This window comes from Chiloscyllium punctatum, chromosome 8, assembly GCF_047496795.1.
Source record: "Chiloscyllium punctatum isolate Juve2018m chromosome 8, sChiPun1.3, whole genome shotgun sequence".
Classification (NCBI taxonomy): Eukaryota; Metazoa; Chordata; class Chondrichthyes; order Orectolobiformes; family Hemiscylliidae; genus Chiloscyllium; species Chiloscyllium punctatum.
The window spans coordinates 76692910-76715363 of record NC_092746.1 but is presented as its reverse complement, the minus strand read 5'-3'; the positions used below and the strand labels follow the sequence as shown (position 1 = coordinate 76715363).

Below are 22454 nucleotides of genomic sequence, written 5' to 3'. Positions count from 1 at the left end.
ATCTTAAATATGTATCAATTTCAGTGAGACAAGGGAGCATGTTCGACAATTGGATTTATTGTAACCTATAAAACAGTTAATATGATCACGGAGTAAGCAAATATTCAATGTCTCATTCAACCTGAGACCAAGTGCACAAAAAATGGCCTTTTATATAAAGAAACGTATCATAAATCAGGATTAAAAAAAAGACTGACTGGAAATCCTTTAAAAAAAATACACGAAAGTTCAACTTTTACCCAAGATTTATTTTGAATAATTAGCCTTGTAGAAACAAGCAACCAATTCAAACAAATGTACAGAAAAGGAATCCTTGTACTGTAAAATGACACAGAAGGATAAAATGTTGACTCGAACACATTGATCACTCAGTCTTGACCACTCAATTATCCCAGATCGGGAAGACATTGGAAATGCTAGCAATTAAAATATTCAACTGCAGCCAAACATACAATATATACAGAACATCCATTCATGGCTACTTTTTTCATGTCCCTGTAAAAGTTCTCTAGTCTATCTGTAGTTCAACAGCAAACCAGTAATACAATACACATTACTATCTACAATATACTGTTGCAATTTAAGCATGACAAAAAAGCACAAATGGTTGATGATTGCATGCAAATCAATGTCGAACTGTCAAAAAACTGACAATTATGAAAAGCAGAATTTCAAGAGTCCAGAGACAAGAACTATTGAAATAGGGTTCGTTCAGTGGAAAACATGAAGGCACTTGGAGAATACCGGACCAGTTTTTTTTTAATAAAGAGGACAGTTTGGTTTTAATCAGTGGCTTCTGCCATCACTGAGTGTTGTCATTCACAGCATACTGGTAGCTAAATGCTCTAACGATATTGAGTCTAATAGAATAAGTAATCTTAAAGAAAATAGTTTACAACAAATATTAGACGTGACAAGTGAATTAAGCAACATAATTTTAAAAGCAGCAATGCATAGCCTTTCTTTCAAATATTCTATAACTGTGGACACAGCGTGATGCCCTTTAATACACTATTACAGTATAATTCTGGCAAATAAGTAGAAATCCATCAACCACTGCCACTGTTGGGATATTCAGGTAAAATATCTGGCATGGAACTGATTATTTCATACAATAGGTCATTTATGGCAAAAATAAATTTGAAGACATTATCTTTCTATAGTTATCTGGCTGTCTCATAGGCCTTCATTTAAGCAACAATTGTTCAGAAAACTCTAAACACTTTCCCTACAAAGTCTGAAACATCAGCACAGCATTCACAGTTCCTTTCAAATATATTTATGTCTTCTCCCTCTTTCTTTATCTCAGGTTCCTACAATTGAACACGCACTTTCATAACATATTTGGCAACTTCATTTTAACTCCAATGAGAGCAAACCTGTAAGTGATCACTTCAAATTAAAAGCCATTAAAGGTCTTTCCTCCCGTTTCTGCCAAGGGCTTTTTTTATCCTCATCTTGGTCTTCAGTGCTGTCATTGTCATCATTGATTTGATCATTGTCATTAATACGGTCGTTTTCATCATTCATCATCTTATCATCAGTTTCAGCATTCTCTGTGTGTTGTGGACTAGTTGGAAGACACTCCTCCATTTCTTCAATTCGCTGGATATTTTCATTCTGTAATCCCACTGTTGTGCCACCTTCTCTTTCAGCTGACCCATCCATTAGTGGTTTCATTGAGGTGTCCTCTGGACTACATACAGCTGTACCACTTTCACTACCACTCTGTTCCATGTCATCTACATACACCAGCCTGGTGTACGTCATACTGCCAGAAAGATTCTGTTCTCGTGCTTCCTTTCCCTTTCGGGAAGGCTTTGGTTCATTCATGTCCACACCAGAATCCAAACTTGCATCGTTGCTCCCATTTTTGCCAGCTTTCTGCAAGTCAATGTAAGAATGCCTAACCTGGGCATTTGCACGGCCATCTAAGGAGACAAACCAAGCTCTGGGGTGAGGGAGAGGCTTTCCTCCTGTTAGCTCTAACAGTGCTTTTTCTGCAAAGAGCTGGACTTCACTATTCATCTGAGCCATTGCTGCTTCGCTTAGTGATGCTGGGATGGAGACAGATTCTGACATGGTGGATGACTGGGGACTCCAGTCTCCAACTTCTGTTTCCTGAAGTTGCTGCTGCGATAAAGTTTGTGGTGTCACTTGCTGTTCAGAATGAGGATGCATCTGTTGGTGAGAAATAGAAAGCTCTGCTTGTAATCTTTCGAACTCCAGCTGCTGTTCTGCGGGGGCAGATAAAGGCTGCCCCATGGACTGATATTCCATGGGCAACTTCATATAATGGGCAGGAATAACTAACGTGGGTAACACTTTTCTATAAACATTGTCATTCACCTCATCTGCCGAACTGCAACAGAGCAACTGGCCTGGCTGAGGAAAAGAGGTTGGCCTTTCAAGGTGGTCAACTGACCGGGACATCATGTAATCAGTTGTCTTTCTGTCCATTTTTTGTGCTTTGTCAGGAACATATGATAGTTGATAATCTGGCTCTTGAATACTACTTTTACTGTCTGTGGGAAGAAGTCTAATTGAAGCCTGAACTTCTTTATCTCTTTTGTCCAATAGTGGCTGTGAAACAACGGAATTGTAGCTTTTTCTATAGTCTTCTCTCACAGAAGATTCAAAGTCTTCTGGAACATCGATGGATCTTGCCATTTTGAGGTGATAGCTTCTAGGAGGAGACCGACAATATTCCTCCTTTAAGGTCTCCCTTAAAGATGGGTCTTTGTGTGAAATTAATTCTTCTCTAGAACTGAATTCTCGTGAAGTACTGTATGAGGGTTTCAGCATTGGTGTATGAACATCTGCCTCTCCATTGGATGATACCAATTCCATGTGGACTGCACTGATTAAGTTGAGGTGAGACATGGATGTTGCTTGGTCCTTCTTAGAACTGTCCAGTGCAGAGGACAGCTGAATTTTTCTATGGTGCTGACGGGGCTTTAAACATTTTCTCCTGCAATGAAATTGATTGGGGTGGAAGAAAAGAATATTTCAGAATGTACTGAGAAAAAGTGCTCATAAAATTAACAAATTTCATGTTAAACTTTATATATTTTAAGAATAAGCCAAATGCATCAAATCTTTTCGAGGGGCATATACCTGGCAACTTAAAAAGCAGCGTCTTGATTCTTGTATTTTATTTATGCCAATCGGCTTCATAATGAATAAACTATATACTAATGACTGATAATGAATGAACATATACATAAATCAAGCTTTTCATTTGGCATTCTAGACTCAATGGGCTGAAGGACCTCTTCTGTACTATAATGATTGCATGAAAGCATATTGCCATAGTTTCTCCAATCTGCATTTTATTCTCCCCATCAGATGCTTTCTTGAGAGCAAGGCTAAGACTGGGATTCAAAGGAGAATCACTGCATGGAGCAATTTTCCATGTCACTGGGGTACGCATACTGGATAAAACACATTAACATAACTCAAAATTATTCAAAAAAATTAATAATTTTTCATATAGCTCTGGTTGCCAACAGTTTAAAAAAAAATCACTAATAATCAGACAAATCATGCAAGACATAGCAAGCAGTCTATCAGAAATTAAGACTTAAAATTCTGTGGTTAATAAAAGAAATCCCATCTTTTGGAAAAGGGTTATTTTGATGTGTACTGGTTTGTTTTCCCATGAAACGTTACCTGCAATAATAGATGAGTAAACAAAGCAGAACCAGCAGAATGACAGTCATTCCTCCAAGAATGGCCAACAGGAAGGCTGTGTGATAGACAGTGATGTCACTGGCTCCTTCAGGTCCCATATTACCTAAAATATACAAATTATATTATATCAAACAGCTTATTTTTGTTAAAATGAATAATTTAGCAAGTATCAACAGAATAATTTTATGAAGGAGATGGGATCCCTCTGTACTGCATAACATTAAAAAAGGTGAAATACTGTTCATTTAATGTCAAATACTTAGAATTGTGAAAGTAAGTAACACCTACACTTATCAGGCACCTTCAACTTCAATATTAGTAAATATCAATTCAGTATTTCAGTGTTCTAGTGCATTACTTCCTAAATTCTACCATCCATAGTGACCCTGAAACTTTGCTACTATTTTCCTGAATTATTTACCTGGGCTTTGAGGGGACATAGCTGCAACCCAGTAACCCAACTGTGGCGCGAAGTATGTCCAAGTGAGATAATCCCCTTCTCTTTGTACAAGGCCCAATCCACTCTTCAGCCAAGCACCTAAAATAAAAGCCATCAAAAAGGAAACTTTGGTTCAAATCATTGTCATATATTATCAAAAAGAAATTTACCTCATTAAATTAACATTGGAAAATTGGGCACCCTAGTAAAGAACCGCACCTAATCTCTTCAAATGAACTTAATTATCAATGAACTAAGGGAAATCAAAGTAAGTGATACTGTTGAGAAGGTAGATGGAAAAATGGTATTTTGAAAATTTGCCTTCTCAGTCGCTTTTCCTCCACTTCTGGATATTGGTATTACAATCCTTGAGAAGTTCAGTTTATCTCAAACCAGTAAACATTAGCAAATTACTGTCTATTTTCTAATTACAGTGAGCAATTGGTATGGAATATTTCTCATAACTTGCACTTAGCAATTCCAATTGTTCAGAAATGTGTGACTCTAGTGCAAGTTTCTCATCAATCACTAGAGGGCATATATGCACAGTACATAACATCATATAAAGAACAAGAATGTATTGTTAACATTTCTTCACAATTAAGGCCAAATACCAAATTAAGGTAGTTGCACAACTGTTTGTTCAATATACAAAACCAGATGGCATTCTCATATGAGCAAAAGGTGCATGGTTGATGAATACAGTTATCAAGACAAAACAAGCCTGACAAAGAATACCTTGCAAGCGTCTTCTTAGAATTTACAGAAGTAAGTACAGCTTTCCACTGATAAAATCAGTTCAAAATTATACATTCAGCAGACCTGTATAAAGTTGATCCCAGCAAAGCTTGAGCTCAGATATTAGTCTGCAAAATAAATGGTGGTTCAAGAAGGCAACTCATTCAATGGCAACGGGGGAGGGGGGCAATAAATTCTGGTTTAGCCAGTGATAGTCCACAAGTAAATAGTTTTAAAAAAAGGTCATCAGTGCTTTACATAGCATTTCCATAATGAACAAGTGTGATGTTTCTCAATGAATTTATCTTTAATGTCGTATATGCAATATCTCAGGATGGAACTGTTGTGGACCAGGCCAGACCACCCAAAACATTTCAAGAACATAGCTGAGACCCTAACTTTGCTAGTTATTTTAAGTGGGTGTAACGCAGATATTCCAGGAGGGATGCAGTTAGTCAAACCACATAGTCTTAAACAAAACAGAATTTATTTGCAAGGTTACCGAATGAAATGCAAACAAAAGAGAGCATTCCTGAATAACTTAACCTATCCGAAAACTCAACAGATCATCCCACCTTAATGATGCTGTTCTCCAAGTACATTAGGGAGATTTAAACAATCGTTAGATAAGCACATGGATGATTTTGGGATAGTGTAGGGGGATGAGCTGAAAATAGTTCACAGGTCAGCGCAACAGAGGCTGAAGGGCCTGTTCTGTGCTATATTATATTGTTTTAGGTTCTAAATACTTGCAACAATCCCCATATACACCCTTAACACAAAGGGTAAAATTAAACCCAGGACCTTACCGGAGAGATGTCAGAGAGAGAGGAGGATCAGCATGGACCTGCTTTAAAACTGCCTGACTGCTTTCAGTGAATAGCCAGACCAAACAAAACTAGAGAAAAGCTGAGCTGGGAGAACTGGCCACTCCCTTTTCACTACACAATTGCTCTTTCTAAAAACTTGAAAATCCTTTGTCCGAGACAGTATTTGTTAGCTATAATCAAATTGGTCCTAAAATCCATTAAAACCCAGAGCTTTTGGAAACTGTGTTTTTACGATCTCCTGAAAAAAAAAACCAAGGGCAACATAAACTTGTTAAAGGATCAGCATTACCAGAGAACATATGCAAGCCCATAGATGTGAATGTTTAGAACAGTAATGAGATTCTGATCAGTTTGTCAGGAATATATGAACTAAACCTATGATATCACATTTTTCTGTAAAACAGAAGGAAATAAAATTGGTGTTTCTTTGGCTTTATCATATGGTCTGTTGTCTTGTGACAAAGTTACTAAAGTAGCAAAGTAATTCATGGTTTGAAATTGCCCATTCAAAACTTCACTCTGTCTTCTCTATTATTAAACTATGCGAAGAAGTCTGGACCATTTTGACAGAAACAAATAAAGGCTGCATTTTTGTGGAGATTTGAAGATGCTGCAGGCCTTTAGAAATTACAGGTGGGAGCCTGATGGGGAAGCCTTGCCATCATCCTAGGTTACTTGCAGGAGAAGGGGGTGGGATGTGATTCACCTAGGAAGTAAACCTGAATGTGTCAGGACCTTTTGAACTTAGTTGGTAATAGCAGGGGGACAATAATGATCTTACTTTAACTGCAGGGAGATAGAAGTAGGATTGAGTTTTGACTAACAATCCCAGAAGCAGATCTTTGATGGGCCAATGCCAAGGTGACCCACAAAGATAGTTAATCTTTTACTAGCTTAATTAAACTATTGATCAAACTGCCAACACCACTGATACAATACATTTTTTTGAAGCTCAGCCAAGCATTCAAAACAAAACAGCCCGAGGGGAAATGTCAACAAAGACCTCTTTGGAAACTACATGACCAGATGGATTGCCAATTAAAGCTTTTTTATTTGAAATTGTCATTAGTTGCTTTAGCTCAAGTTTGTTTTTTCATGCCAAAGTTCCTCAAATCATGATGCTTACACAGAACTTATCTCCACTTTAAAAGCACTTGTATCAACTGTATCACATCATTGCTCCCACAGTGTAGATATATGCCCTTTTAACTGTCAAATGTCTATTTGATCTCCAGTATTTGACTACCAGCCTACTAAAAGACTTAACTATCCACCCTATCCATGTCTCTCATAACTTTATGTACTTCAGTCAGGTAGCCCCTCAGCCTCTGATGCTTTCGTAAAAACAATCCAATCTCTCTTTATAGCTGATTCACTTCAATCTAGGCAATACTCTGGTAAACCTTTTTTATGCTCTCTTCAAAGTCTCCATATCTTTCCTGTAGTGTGCTTTACTAGAACTGCACACAATACTGTAAATGTGGCCTAACTAATGCTTTTCACACTTGCAATGTGACTTTTATACTTAATTGCCCCTCTGATGAAAGCAAGCATGCCATATGCCTTCTTTCCCATCTTACCTACTTGTGTTTCCACTTTCAAGGAGCTATGGACTTAGACCCCAAGATCACTCTGTACAACAGTACTCCAAATGGTCCTGGCATTTCCTGTATACTTCCTTCTTGCATTTGACACCACCATCCCCCAAATACAGCACCTCAGTCTTGTTTGCATTAAACTCAATCTGCATTTCTCCACCCAACTTTCCAACTAGTCCATATCGTACCGTATCCTTTGATATATTTCCTCACCATCAACAACTCCACCAATTCTTGTACCGTCTCCAAACTTCCTATTCATTGAAGTCATCTACATATATTACAAACACAGAGGTCCTAGTATCTGATCATTGCAGAACATCACTGGTAACACACTTTCAGTCAGAAAAGCACTGCTCCACAACTACCGTCGGTCTTCTGTGACCAACCTAATTTTGTATCTAACTTCCCAACTCGCCAATGTAACCCATGTGATTGAATCTTCTGGATGCCCACCATGTCAAATGCATTAGTAAAGTCCGAGGAGACAATAACCACTGCCCTACCCTCAATCATCTTTGTCACTTGCAAAAAACTCAAAGTTTGTGAGACAACACCTTCCCAACAAAAAGCCATGCTGTTTTTCCCTAATAAGCTCTTCTCTAAATGTGAGTAAATCCTGTGCATAAGAATCTTCTCCAATAATCTTCCTACCATTGAAATAACATTCACCAGCGCATAATTTCCTGGATTATCCCTTTTGCACTTTATAATCAGAGAAACAACATTGGCTGTTTGCCAGTCTTCTGGGAACTCACCTGTGGCTAAAGAGGCTACAAAGATCCGTGTCAAGGCCCCAGCAATCCCCTCCCATTCCTCCTTTAGTATACGGGGATAGATTCCATCAGGCCCTGGGCACATATCTATCTTAATGCTTTTCAACACACCCAAAATCTCCTCCGTCTTAATAATGGCATGCAAAATATCAACAAACCCCTCTCTAATCTCACCATCATCTATGTCCCTCTCCTTAATTAATATCAATGCAAAGTACTCATTAAAGACTTCACCAACGTCCTGTGGCTCCATGTGATAATTTCCTCCTTTTTCCTTGAGTGGACCTACCCTTTTCATGGCTTCCCTCTTCCTGCTCATATACTTAAAAAAAACATTGGGCTTAATGCTACTTATCAAGGACAACTCAATGCCCCTTCCAGCCCTCCTAATATCTCGCTTAAGTTCTTTTCTGTTTCCTTTATACACCTCAACGACCTTGTTTGATTTCAGTTTACTAAACTTTATATGAGCTTCCTTTTATTTTTATCTAACATTTTAATATCGCTCGTCATCCAAGGTTTGCAAAATTGTCATCCTTATCTTTCACCCTCACAGGAACAGAGCATTGAAGAAATTCTCTTTCGTTTGTACTAAAGTGGATCAACACACAATTTCCATATTAGATTTCATTTAACATGGTATTTCCCAGTCACAAAACTTGTCCAGATCCACTTAAAAACATTTTACATCTTCTTTGCAACACAACATTCCTGTTTAGCTTCGTATCAACTACAAATGTGAAAATGTTATGCTGATTGGAAGTCCATTGGTATTTACTGTGAAGAGCTGGGTCCAAGGATTGAATCTTATGGTAACCTAGTAGTCACTACCTGTCAATGCAAGGATAACCTCCGATATGAAAGTTGGCAGCATTGTAAATTGTGAGCAGGATAATGCAGAACTTCAGAAGGCCATCATTAAGGGAGAAAGTGAGGACTGCAGATGCTGGAGAGTCAGAGTTGTAATGTGTGACACTGGAAAAGCACAGCAAGTCAGACAGCATCCAAGGGGCAGGAGAGTTGACATTTCGGGCATAACCCTTCATCATATTACTGATGAAGGGCTTATGATGAAGGGTTATGCCCGAAATGTCAACTCTCCTGCTCCTTGGATGCTGTCTGACTTGCTGTGCTTTTCCAGCACCACATTTTTCATCATAGATAAGTGGAGTTTGTGGACACATGGAAGAGGAAATTCAATGTAGAGATGTGTGAACCAATTCATTTTTAGGAAGAATACAGAAGTGCCCAACATCAAACAAAGGGGCTGCAGGAATACAGACACTTGGATTATATATACATAAAATCAATCAAAGGTGGTACAGCAGACCAAAAGAGTGGCTAATAAAGCAGACAGCACCCCGACTGCATTAATACAGGCATAGACTGTAAGAACGAGGGTGTTGTACTAACATTTCTAGAATATGGTTCAGCTTCAACTGGAGTACCACATCTACTTTAGGAAATGGCCACACTTTAGGAAAGATGTGAAGCCATTCACATGAGGACAGAAAGCACTTATAAAAATGTTCCTTGGAATGAGGATAGATAGTCCCAACATTTTTAAACTATTTTCCTTCACCTTACCATGTGCCACTTGCAGAACAACTTGCCAATTGGAGGATATCAGTCGACAGAGCAGTATCCCGTGCACCCACGCCATATTTAACAGGTCATTGTGCTCCCAGACAAGCACTGGTATTTCGAAGTTGCCCTGCTTGGCCAAAGATATTTCTAGATTTGTTGGAGAAGGGGAAGATGGTGCCATGATTCTCCAACAAGGACCTGGAGTTCGTGGGTCAAGAGGGTGGTGCAAAGGAGAAGAGTCAGTTTCCCATAGGACTGGCAGAGGGGTCTGTACCATCCGATACTGGCAGCTTGGTCTATGCTTTTTCACACTCACTATACTTGTAAAATCTCCCCTCACTCACTTGCAATCAACTTACCCCCTCAACCTTCCTGGCTCCCTCGGAGGGCAATAGTACAGAGACTTGGAGTGAGTAACAACAAGGCTGCCTCCTGCACACCCAATGCCTGGGACCTACTTCCTTGACTGTAGAGACATGGGCATCCTGACCAGGATCACCCCAATCAGACACCAGGCCATTGGTGATCATGACAACTGGAGGAAGAATACCTCATCTTTCACCTTGGGTCCCTTCAACCACACAGCATCAATGTCAATGTCACTAGTTTCCAAATCTCCCCTCCCCCCATCTTATCCCAGATGCAACCCTCCAACATGGCACCTCCCTCTTGAACTGTTCTACCTGACCATCTTCCTTCCCACCTATCTGCTCTGACCTATCACCATTGCCCTCCACCTGCATCAACTTATCTCCTTCCCAGCTACCTTCCCCCCAGCCCCACACTCCTATTATCTCTCAGCCCCCTTCCCCCTTCACATTCCTCATGAAAAGCTTATGCTCAAAACTTTGATACTCCTTCTCCTTGGATGCTGTCCGACCAACTGTGCTTTTCCAGTGCCACACGTTTTGACTCAGATCCCCAGCACCTGCAGTCCTCACTTCTTCCCACGTCCATCTTGGACTTCATTGAGAACCACGTTGATTAGACTTTAGCACAAGGTAGCTTGCTTGCTGCACATGCAGTGTACTTGCCACACAATGTCCTGACACATGGAGGAGGCGTGATATTGATGTAACACACTGCTGTACAGCAAGATGTCTACCCCCTTGCCACCAACGTGGCATCCTGCCTGGCTGTGTAACTGCGTTAACTGGCTTGACACAGCCAAGTATAAATGGTACAGCATGCGGGTAGCCAAGAAGTGAGTCAGCACTAAGGTAACAAACAAGCAGCCCCAACATATGGCTGGGCCAATCCTTGTAATGGGTACCTGGCGTGGCACACAAGGTGGCCTTGAAGCAGGCTTTCATAACCACTTGCCAGTGCACCCTGTCGAGCAACAGTTTGCGCTTCATGAGCTGTCCGCCAGTCTATTGGAGAGATTCCCTGATGGTTAGGACAGGTTGGCAAATGCTGGATGTCAATGTTTGTGGACGAGCGGTACATCCAGCTGACACCTATGGATCGTGCCCGGAGTTGCTGTTTGATCTCCTGCAAGATGGAGTCCTTTGAAAACTTCCCTGTAGCTGCTCTGGTTTCCACAGCAAGTTTGCCTGAAATAGAGCTTGGTTGGCATGTTTGGTAAGATGGCATGCTGAATATTGTTAAAAATCACACAACACCAGGTTACAGTCCAACAGGTTTATTTGGAAGTGCAAACTTTTGGAAGGCTGCTCCTTTGTCAGGTATCTTCGTCAAGAGCAACACTCTGAAAGCTTGCAGTTCCAAATAAACCTGTTGGACTATAAGCCTGTTGTGTGTGATTTTTAACTTGGTTCACCCCAGTCAAACACCAGCACCTGCACATCAATGCGAAACACTAACCATGAAATTTGGATTATTAACCTGTCAAAAGCATTAAAAATACAGTGAGATGCTACTGACACTGAGCTGAGACTCATTGGAAGTCTTGGTGAGTCCTGCCCCAAGTCTCACCATGGCTCATTAAATAATCAGATAACCAAGCTACCACTTCAGAACTTTGCTAGCTTGTAAAATCCTTAAACGTTCACTGGTTAAATAGTGAGACCATGTGTCCCATTGTCACTAAGCTCTCAGATGGCTGTTGCCTTCACTGCTCCCTGGACATAGAGCTCATGAAATATTTAGACAAAACCAGAACTGAAAGGTGAGGAAAATAAATTCATTCAACTCAAATGTTCAGTTCTGGTCTCTGTGCTATAGGAAAGATGATGTTAAACTTGAAACAGTTCAGAAAAGGGTTACAAGGATGTTGGGGGATTTGAGCTATAGGGAGAGGCTGGGGCTATTTTCCCTGGAGTGCCAGAGACTATGGGGTGACTTTAAAGAGGTTTATAAAATCTTGAGGGGCGTGGATAGGATAAATGGCCAAGCTCTTTTTCCCAGGTGAGGGGAGTCCACAACTAGAGGGCATTGGTTTAAGATGGAAGGGGAAAGAGGGGTAACTTTTTCATGCAGAGAGTAGTGTGTATAGGAATGACGTACCAGAGGGAGTGATGGAGACTGGTATAATTACAACATTTAAAAGGCATCTGGATGGGTATAGGAATAGTAAGCGTTGAGAGGAATATGCGCTAAATGCTGGCAAATGGGATTAGATTAATTTAGGATATCAGGTCGGCATGGACAAGTTGGACTGAAGGGTCTGTTTACATGCTGTATGACTCTATGAACTTATAGCGCTTATCACCAGGTGAGCTGCTTCGATAAATTCTGGGTCACTGTTTCTAATGGTTCGTTTTGACTTAGCCCTTTCAAGCATAGCGCATACCCTCTGAGTCTACTGCTCTGGACAAGGTGAAACAATTCACCGTGGGTTTATATGATCTTGTTCTGTCAAACCATAAAACAGCAAACATATCACCTCTCGATTTTCTATTTTCCAATGAGAACATGACCAATTTATGGAATTATTCCATTCCTTCAATCATTATGTTTCTATGTTCTACAGTTTTTCAAGAGCCGCAATATCCCTTTTGTATTGTGGCAATAACACAGTAAGTGCAGCTGTGTGATTTATGAAGTGCTAAGATTACCTCACAATTTTGGCTCAACACTCACCTTTAATACATCCTAACATCTGATTTGCTTTACTCAGTGCCATTGAACATTGTTGCCATAGCTTCAATTTACTGTCAATCAGAGGCCTCAGATGGCATTCATTTTCTGTCCACATTATTTTCTTTCCATTTAAGTAAACATCCCTTCCTGGCATTTTTCTGTCCCCATGTGAAACACAACTGTGTAACATTCACATTCAAAGCAGTCTACATCAGGGGCGCAGATGTGTTTTTGTTTTGTAAATGCAGTCACTGAATAACAAAAAATCAGTTAAATTTATTTTCCCTTTTCACCAAAATGTAGGACATCTGCCATCGAAGGATTACTTTGCTTTGATAGGCAGCAATTTAAGACATTATAGCATGCTATTATACTTACTGTTATATAAAAGCTAAGAGTCGTAAGTCATTATGATTAGGGAAGGAATTGTAGAAAATGCCTTAGCTCTGCTCAGATAGGCAGGAATGGAAATAAATGAAGGGAGCCCCAAGAAACCAGGCAGATAGTGGCTTCAGGAGAACATGGACATGTTCACATAATGAGCAGACAAATATTAAATCAACAACGTGTTGAGCATTACATCAAAAAAAAGTCTTTAATAATGAAAAGATTTGAGATTTTAAGACATGATTCTTTGGAACTGCAACTGTAGTTAGGGAAGGGCTGAGCATTTTTGGTGTTACTGTAGCAAACAGTAGAATATGAATTTTTAAAAACCAATCTGGAATAAAAAGTCTAATGGTGACAATTGTCAATTATTTTTAAAACCCACCTGGTCCATTAATGTCCTCTTGGGAAGGAAATATGTTGTCTGGCCTATGACATGAATTCTAAGTTAAACATATGGCTTTGTCAGTGTTTTTGGATTGCTTTTAAAGAATACAATAACATACCTCCAAGTAAGAAAAAATTATCCAGAGTCTGAACTTAGAATTACCCAGAGTACCTAGGTGCCTATTTCATTTTTTTAGTCTGTGCAGGAAAGACCTTTGAGAGAGAATATATAAAGTTCCAAAGTGGTAAATCGTCTTTTGATTTAAGTAAAAAGTGCTAAGCAGCACTCCTAAGGAAAGGAGTTTAAAGTAATGAAATTATCTTAGAATAAGAAGTTTATAAAAATTCTAGACTGGAATATTTGGATACAGTTGGTGGAAATGAAGTTAACTATTTTTTGAAAAACAAAAGGAATTGAAACTGCATCAGTGATAGTGTAACACAAGAATTAAGCGATGTCAGTATAATAATAAAGAACAAATCATCTGCAGTTCCAGCAAATGGGTTGAAATCTTAATTACTTCAAGTCAATCTACATTTAAAAAAAAACAATGAGTTGCAAATTAGCTGACTGGGTCTTGCCATAGGTACAGCACAAGTTGTACAAATTGGAACAATGTTAGACAGCTGTATCAGGTAACTGGTTCTGATATGATGGGGTTTGTTACCTCAGTTAGCTGGACAGCTGGTTTGTGATCTCGAGTCATGTTAAAAGCATGGGTTCAATTTCTGTACCAGCTGACGTTATCATGAAGGAATCTCCTTCTCAACCTCTCCCTAAGGTGTGGTGACCCTAAAATTAACCATCACAAATCATCTCTCCCCAGTGAGAGAGCAGCCTGACAATCCAGTCGAACTATGGTGACTTAAGAAAGGGTCAGTTAGCTGGATGGTTTGCAATGCAGCTTGATGCCATCAGTTCGTTTGTTCCTGCACTGGCTGATGTTACTTTGAAGGACCCTCCTTCTCTAACTCTCCCCTCCCCTGAGGTCTGGTGACTTTCAGGTTAAACTGACACCAGTCATCCCTTTCTAATGGGAGAGCAGTCCTTTGGTCTGGGAGGACTCTGGTGACTTTTACCTTTACTGATATTGATACAAAGCTATTGTTTCTTTTCAATTTGTAAAGAGTGCTTAAGTTGTTTCTAAAAAAATCTTTGAATCTGTGTTATAAGAGGATAGAGTGATTTTTCTTTTTGTTTACCTTCATTTCTGTTAATAAACTTTGTTTTGCTTTATTATTAAAACAAAGATGCACCATTGCATGATTATACTTTCATAAAATATCACTTTGGTAACAAAACTAAAGAAAACTTATGATCTATCCAGCCTGTTAGGCATCTGATCTATCTGGTACTAATATCAAGTGGGCATTACTCTACAACAATAGGGTGTCCTAAATCCTAATACTTGACTCATCTGTGAGGCAGCTTTCCCAATTTTGGCACGAGCCCCCCAGATATTATTGAGGACAACTTTGCAGTATTCACAGTCCTGAGTTTATAATTTCCTGTTCCTGGGTGATACCAGGGGGTCCATTCCTTTGAGATTTTTTAGCAGTTTGAAATAACTGAGGGGTTTGATATAACTGAATGGTTTTCCAGGACATTTCTGAGGGCAGTTACGTCAGTCACATTTACTGTCACATTTGGCTCCTCACCCCTTACAAGGACAGGATCCTTACAGTGACCTCCACAAAGTGGCCAACTGACCACATCCAAGCTCCTGGACTGATATCAGTAGCTGCCCTCACCTTACTGTACCAGAACACTAAAGGTCTCCCTTGACCTGACTGAGGACTGTTAACTATGACAACCTTCCTGGCTTTGTGCCTGCGCTAAATGGCAAGATAGAAGCTTGGTCGCATTGGTGGGGGTGGCAAAGTGCAAGAATGCAAGGCAAGGCAGGGCTGTGAGCATCCAGGCAGGCTCAAGTTGAGTGACACTAAGACAGCAAGCATTCACTTGTGCTGAAACCCAGTACAATACATGAGCTGGGAAGCTGTCCCTGTGCCCAAAGTGCCCTTGTCGCAGCATGGCAATGCTACATGCTGGTCCTCCTTGAAGTTCAGCTTGAAAGGGCAGAAGTGCTCTGTAAGGTAGGTATGTGGAGAGATTGGATAGACGGGAGTTGAATTCCTTGGAGCAGAGGAGATTTGGGAGGTGGGTAGGTGGGTGGTGAAGATGGAAATGTATTAAAAAAGTGAGGGCATAGATAGGACAGTCAGGAAGGAACTCTGCCCCCTTGATGCATGGATCATGATCAGGGGTCACAGATTTAAGTTAAGGGGCAAGAGGCTTGGAGTGGATATGAAGAAAAATATTTTCAGTGGTAATCTGGATTTCACTACCTGTAAGGGTGGTAGAAACAGAAACCCTCATTACATCTTAAAAATATTTAGATATGCACTTGCGATGCCAAGACATTACAAGGCTATGGTTAAGATTAGAGTGGTGCTGGAAAGGCACAGCAGGTCAGGCAGCATCCAAGGAGCAGGAAAGTCAATGTTTCGGGCAGGAGCCCTTCACCAAATGCTGACTTTCCTGCTCCTCAGATGCTGCCTGACCTGCTGTGCTTTTCCAGCATCAAACTCATCTTGACTCTGATCTCCAGCATATGCAGTCCTCACTTTCTCCTATTACAAGGCCATGGGCCAAGTGCTGGAAAATGAGATTAGATCAGCTGGTGTTTATGCTTAACTGGTGCAGATTGGCTGAAGGGTCTTTTTCCATGCTGCAGACCTCTGAGACACTAGGCGAACTGGAAAGGTGCCATGACAATACTGAAAGGCTGGAAGGCATTGCTTGCTGGTGTCTCAGATAGGGTGAGGGCAGTAGGTGCCCTGGTGGGTGCAGAGATATTGTTGATGGATATCCAAGGTGATGGCCCACAGGAATAAGCAATGAGCTGAAGTCACCAGACTTCCATGTCAGGAGTTGTTGATGTCTAGTATCCACATGGCGAGTGGTAGGATACAAAGCTGCACATTACAGAGGTAAGATTTGCAGGTAATGAAATCAACAATAAGCAATCATCCCTGCTAACAGGGACCTTGCTGCTTTCAAGCAAGAATCTGGTCTCAAACAATTGGAGTCGATGGACATCATAGAAAAGTATTCTACCAGCCGCAGTGATACTCAGAACAAAGGAGGATGGTTGTTGCGATTGAAGGCCAGTCATCTTTGCCTTACAATGTTGCCTCTGGAGTTCTTCAAAACCACTAACTTGGGATCAACTCTCTTCAGTGGCTTCTTGAAAAGACCTTGCCTCTATTATAGAACATGGAACATAAGGGTACAATACAGTACTGGCCCTTCAGCCCTCGATATAGTGCCCATCTTTTATCCTACTGTAAGATCAAACTAACCTACATACCCTTCACTGTACTATCTTCCACGTGTCTATCTGAGAGTCATATTAAATGTCCTAATGTATCAGACTTTACTACCACCGCTGGTAGTGCATTCAATGCACCCACCATTCTGTGTGTCAAGAACACACCTTTGACATCACCCCTAAACCTTCCTCCAATTATCTTAAAATTATGCCCCCTTGTGATAGACATTTCCGCCTTGGAAAAAAGTCTCTGGCTATCCAAACTGTCTTTGCCTCTCAACATCTTGGACACATCTATCAAGTCACCTCTCATCCTTCTTTGCTCCAATAAAAAAAAAGTCCTAGCTCACTCAACATTTCTTCATAAGACATGCCCTCCAGTCCAGGAAACATTCTGGTAAATCACCTCTGCACCCTTTCTAGAACTTTCACATCTTTCCTACCATGAGACGACCAGAACTGAACACAATATTCCAAGTGTGGTCTAACCAGGGCTTTATAGAGCTGCAGCATAACCTCACGACGCTTGAACTCAATTCCCCTGTTAATAAAAGCCAATACACCATACACCTTCTTTACAACTCTATCAACCTGGATGGCAACTTTAAGGGATTTATGGATGTGGACCCCAAATCTCTCGGTTCCTCCACACAGCCAGATTTCCCTGTATTCCACGCCTCCTTACTTTCTGAATGATCCTAGAGTGGGGAAAGTTATCAAATACCTTGTGAAAATTCATGTACACCACATCCACTGCTCTACCTTCATCAATGTATTTTGCCGCATCTTCCAAGAATTCAATAAGGCATGTGAGGCATGACCTTCCCCTCACAAAGCCATGTTGACTATCTCTAATCAAACTATGGTTTTCCAAATAATCATAAATCCTGTCTCTCAGACTCCTCTTCAATAATTTGCCCACCATGAAGTAAGATTGATTGGTCTGTAAATACAGAGGAAACGAACAAAGAACATTACAGCACAGGTACAGGCCCTTCGGCCCTCCAAGCCTGTGCTGATCCAGATCCTCTATCTAAACCTGCTGCCTATTTTCTAAAGATCTGTATCCCTTTGCTCTCTTCCCAATCATGTATCTATCTCGATACATCTTAAATGCGCTATAGTTCCCGCCCCTACCACCTCCGCTGGCAATGCATTCCAGGCACCCACCACCCTCTGCGTGAAGAACTTTCCATATATATCTCCCCTAAACTTTTCCCCTCTCACTTTGAACTTGTGACCCCTAGTAATTGAGTCCCCCACTCTGGGAAAAAGTTTCTTGCTATCCACCCTGTCTGCACCACTCATGATTTTGTCGGCCTCAATCAAGTTCCCCCTCAACTTCCTTCATTCTAATGAAAATAATTCTAATCTACTCAACTTCTCCTCATAGCTAGTACCGTCCATACCAGACAACATCCTGGTGACCCTCCTTTGCACCCTCTCCAAAGCATCCACATCCTTCTGGTAATGTGGCAACCAGCACTGTATGCAGTATCTCAAATGTGGCCAAACCAAAGTCCTATCCAACTGTAACATGACCTGCCAACTCTTGTACTCAACACCCCGTCCGATGAAGGAAAACATGCTGCATGCCTTCTTGACCATCCTACAGGCCTGCATTGGCACCATGAGGGAACAATGGACTTGAACACCCAGATCTCTCTGTACATCAATTTTCCCCTAGACTTTTCTATTTACTGCATAGCTTGCTCTCGAATTGCATCTTCCAAAATGCATCCAAAATTCTAAGGGGTGTTGAAAAAGGGAATAACATTTGCCACCTTCCAATCATCAGGCTCTAATCCAGTGGACAGTGAGGACACAAAGATCATCACCAAAGACACAGCAATGTCTTTCTCGCTTCCCGTAGTAACCTAGGGTATATCCCTTCTGGCCCAGGACTTATCTATCCTCATGTTTTTCAAAATTTACAGCACATCCTCCTCCTTAACATCAACCTGTTCAGGAATATCAGCCTGTTTCACGCTGTCCTCACAAATGAGAAGGTCCCTCTCACTCGTGAATGCTGAAGCAAAGTATTTATTAAGGACTTCTCCTAACTCTTCTGACTCCAGGCACAAATTCCCTCCACGATCCCTGATTGGCCCTACCCTCACTCTGGCCATACTCTTGTTCCTCACATAAGTGTAGTTCACCTTGGGGGTTTCCTTAATCCTACTCACCAAGGCTTTTTCATGCCCCCTTCTAGTTCTCCTAAGTCCTGTCTTCGGTTCCTTCCTGGCTACCTTGTAACACTCTAGCGCCCTGTTTGATCCTTGCTTCCTCAACCTTAAGTAAGCTCCCTTCTTCCTCTTGACTAGATATTCCATATCTCTTGTCATCCAAGGTTCCTTCACCCTACCATCCTTTCCTTGCTTCAGTGGGACAAACCTATCCAACTGCTCCACAGTTCCTGCCTAGTAGCATTGTAATTCCCCCTTCCTCAATTAAATACTTTCCTATATAGTCAGCTCCTATCCTTCTCCATGAATATAGTAAAAGCCAGCGAGTTGTGGTCACTGAACTGCTCTCCCACTGAGAGATCTGAAATCTGGCCAGTTTGTTGCCAAGCACCAAATCGAAAATGGCCTCCCCTCTAGTAGGCCTATCTACATAATTGAGTCAGGAATCCTTCCTGGACACACCTGGCAAAATCTTCTCCATCCAAACTATTTGCACTAAGGAGGTTTCAATCAATATTAGGGAAGTTGAAGTTACCCATGACAACAACTCTTACTTCTGCACCTTTCCAAAATCTGCCTCCCGATGTGCTCCTTCATCCAACAACCATTCCTGCCCCTGGCGATATCCAAGTCTCCATAATGGCCACAACATCGTAGCTCATAAAAGTCAACTGTCTTTTTCAAGTGGTCCATGCCATCCAAAATCACTCAGATACTGAAACAGTGCATTCTTTTTAAAGTGTTACTCTCTTTGTTTACAAAAAAACCCCAAAGAAACAAAGAGCAGGAGTCGACCATTTGACCCTTGATCATTCAACTCAGCGCCTTGTTCCGGCTTTCTCCTCATATCCTTTGATCCCTTGACCCCTCAGAACTTCTTGTAAACACCCAATATTTTGGCCTGAACCACTTTCAGTCTGAAATGACCTACCACGTATCCTTAGACTATGATCTCTAGTTCTGGACTCCCCACTCTATGGGGGAACGCCCTCCTTATGTAAATGCTGTCCTGTCCTGTTAAAATCTTATAGCTTTCTATGAGATGACCCCCTCATTTTTTAAAACTCCAGTGAATGTAGTCCTAAATGGTCCAGTCTCTTTTCATACATCAGTTTTGTCATCCCAGGAATCAGTCTGGTAATTTTTTATTGCACTTACTTCATAGCCAGAACATCCTTCCTTAAATAAAGAGACCAAAATTGCAAACAGTGTTCCAAGTGTGGTCTCACCAAGGCCTTATACAATTGCAGCCAGAAACAATACGTCCTGGTTGAAGAAATCGCTCCCAAATGATGTCATTGCATTGGAAAATACTGAGGGGTCTTTATATCGTGGTTACCAGGAGATTGTTTCCTCTTGTGTGTGTTTGTGTGGTGTGGGAGTGTGGAGACGAGAAGTAAAAGACAGAGCTTAAGGACAAAACTCTCCCTTTTAAGATGAAGATCGGGAGATTTTCCCTTCCTCAGTGAGTGTCATCAGTATGTGGAATTCTCTTCCCCAGAGACAGTGGAGGCTGGGTCACTGAATTTACTCGGAGCTGAGTTAGGTTGATTTTTGATGAATCGGGATGTCAATAGTTACCGGTAGCATACAACAAAGTGGAATTGACACCACAACCAGATCAATCATGATTTTATTGAATAGCAGATCAGGCTGAAGGAGTCAAATAGTTCTGTTCTGGCACAGCTATGACAATATACAATCTTGATCCATTTGAGGCAAGTAGTACACATCCCCACCTCCATCAAGAGTTTATTGATCACTCTTCAACATATAATGACATTGTCATCACTGAATTGCACATCATCAACATCCTGGGCTTGCCACAGGTCTTAACTGAAAAAGCCATCAAAATGTTATGGCCACAAGAGGCTGCATATTGTACAGGAAATAGCTCACTTCCTGACTCTTTCAGACTCTCTCCACCATCTACAAGGGCACAAGTTAGGAATGTGATGGAATACTCCCCATTTACCTGGATAAGTGCAGCTTATATCGCATAGAATCATAGCTGCATGAAATTCAAGAAGCATTCAACCACTCGGGACAAAGTAGCCCACTTGTTTGGGTCCCCATTCACCACCTTAAATAGTCACTCCCTCCACTACCAGAACTATCTCGAAGATGCACTCCAATGGTCACCAAAGTTTTTTCCAACAGTGTCGCCAACATTCTATGCATAAATAAAAAATACTTTCAGATGTTGCTTCAGCCATTTGATAGAGACTTTTGTACGGTGAATAGCGAGAGCCTAATTCCAATGACTGGGTCAAGAGGGCCCATCACTGTAAAACTGACAGAGAGAGAAAAAAAAGACAAATTTAGGATAATTTGCATAAGGCAGTGCTTCTTGAACCTTTTCCTACCAAGACCCCATTCCAAAGCTTGAAATCTGTTGCAACCCCTCATTGAGCTGTGGAAGGGGTAGGAGAATATCTGTTAGAGTAAGGGGCTGGGAGTCAGTCAGCCATTGCTGCCTCATAGTTCACAACCAGAAAATCTAAGCTCGGGAGTCCACTTAGGATCCCAACCTCCAACTTAGAAAACTCTTGGCATAAGGCTTTAAATAGAGAACTCTTAAAGCATACATCACTGTATCTTTTATGGGAAAAAATAATATTGGAACAAATGGGGATAGGGATGGCACTGTTCAAAAGCAGAGATGATCAATGTTTTCAAAAGGAAATTAGATATGCACTTTAAGGAAATAATAACTTTACAGTTTGACAGATACACAGCCGAGGTGTGGGACTGACTGGATTGCTCTGTACAGATCTAGCAGAGACTCGGTGAACTGATTTCAATGAGAATAAGGACTGGATTAGATTTGGATTTTTCCAGCAAACATAACTCACATGACTCCTGCTTTGTCATATAACCTTTAATTATTCTTAAGAAGCTAGTCAGACCACTTGTTTCAGCTCTGGTACAAAATGTTGTATTCAAAGATTGCTAATTAAATGCTATCTTTCAATTTGATAACACCCTGGGGAATCACTTTCCAAAATAAACAACTCTGAAATTTAGACATCATGCAGACCATGGATAAATAAACATAAAACTCTTTTCTGTGAATTCGGAAAATTATTTGTGATAGCAAAACAGATTCACAATTTTCACTCTATTGGTGTCGGTACTTAATTTCCCAAAATGCATGGTGAACTAAAGTTCTATCAAAAAAGTACTTGCTGTAGCACCTAAATTTTAACTCAATCCTGAACTCTGAATGAAACAACAAGTTAGTTGATCCATTGCTTTTCAGCACAGTAATCCCAATGACATTTTTAAAAATGATACAACTTTAACAACTTCTAATTTAATTCTTGAAGAAGCTGATCACTTTTGCAATGAGTTTGCAGAGTAATTCACAGAAGTGGCCAATATGCAACAAACAATAAAAAAAACCTAAAAACCAATTTATCACGAGTTTTAAAAAGAAGTTCTTAGTCACAC

The 22454-nt window shown here is 40.7% G+C and overlaps 1 protein-coding gene across 2 annotated transcripts in view; it reads right to left on the bottom strand.

Annotated features, from left to right (window-relative positions):
• Positions 1–227: 227 nt before the first annotated feature.
• Positions 228–22454, bottom strand: part of fam171a1 (family with sequence similarity 171 member A1) — a 193139-nt gene continuing 170912 nt past the window's right edge. For both annotated transcript variants that reach the window (XM_072575825.1, XM_072575824.1), the window contains 3 exons: positions 4115–4231; positions 3673–3796; positions 228–2971 (listed from right to left, as the gene is read on the bottom strand). In XM_072575825.1, coding sequence (XP_072431926.1) covers positions 1390–2971; positions 3673–3796; positions 4115–4231 — 1823 coding nt within the window. In that variant the 3' untranslated portion in view covers positions 228–1389. The remainder of the gene's footprint in view (positions 2972–3672; positions 3797–4114; positions 4232–22454) is intronic.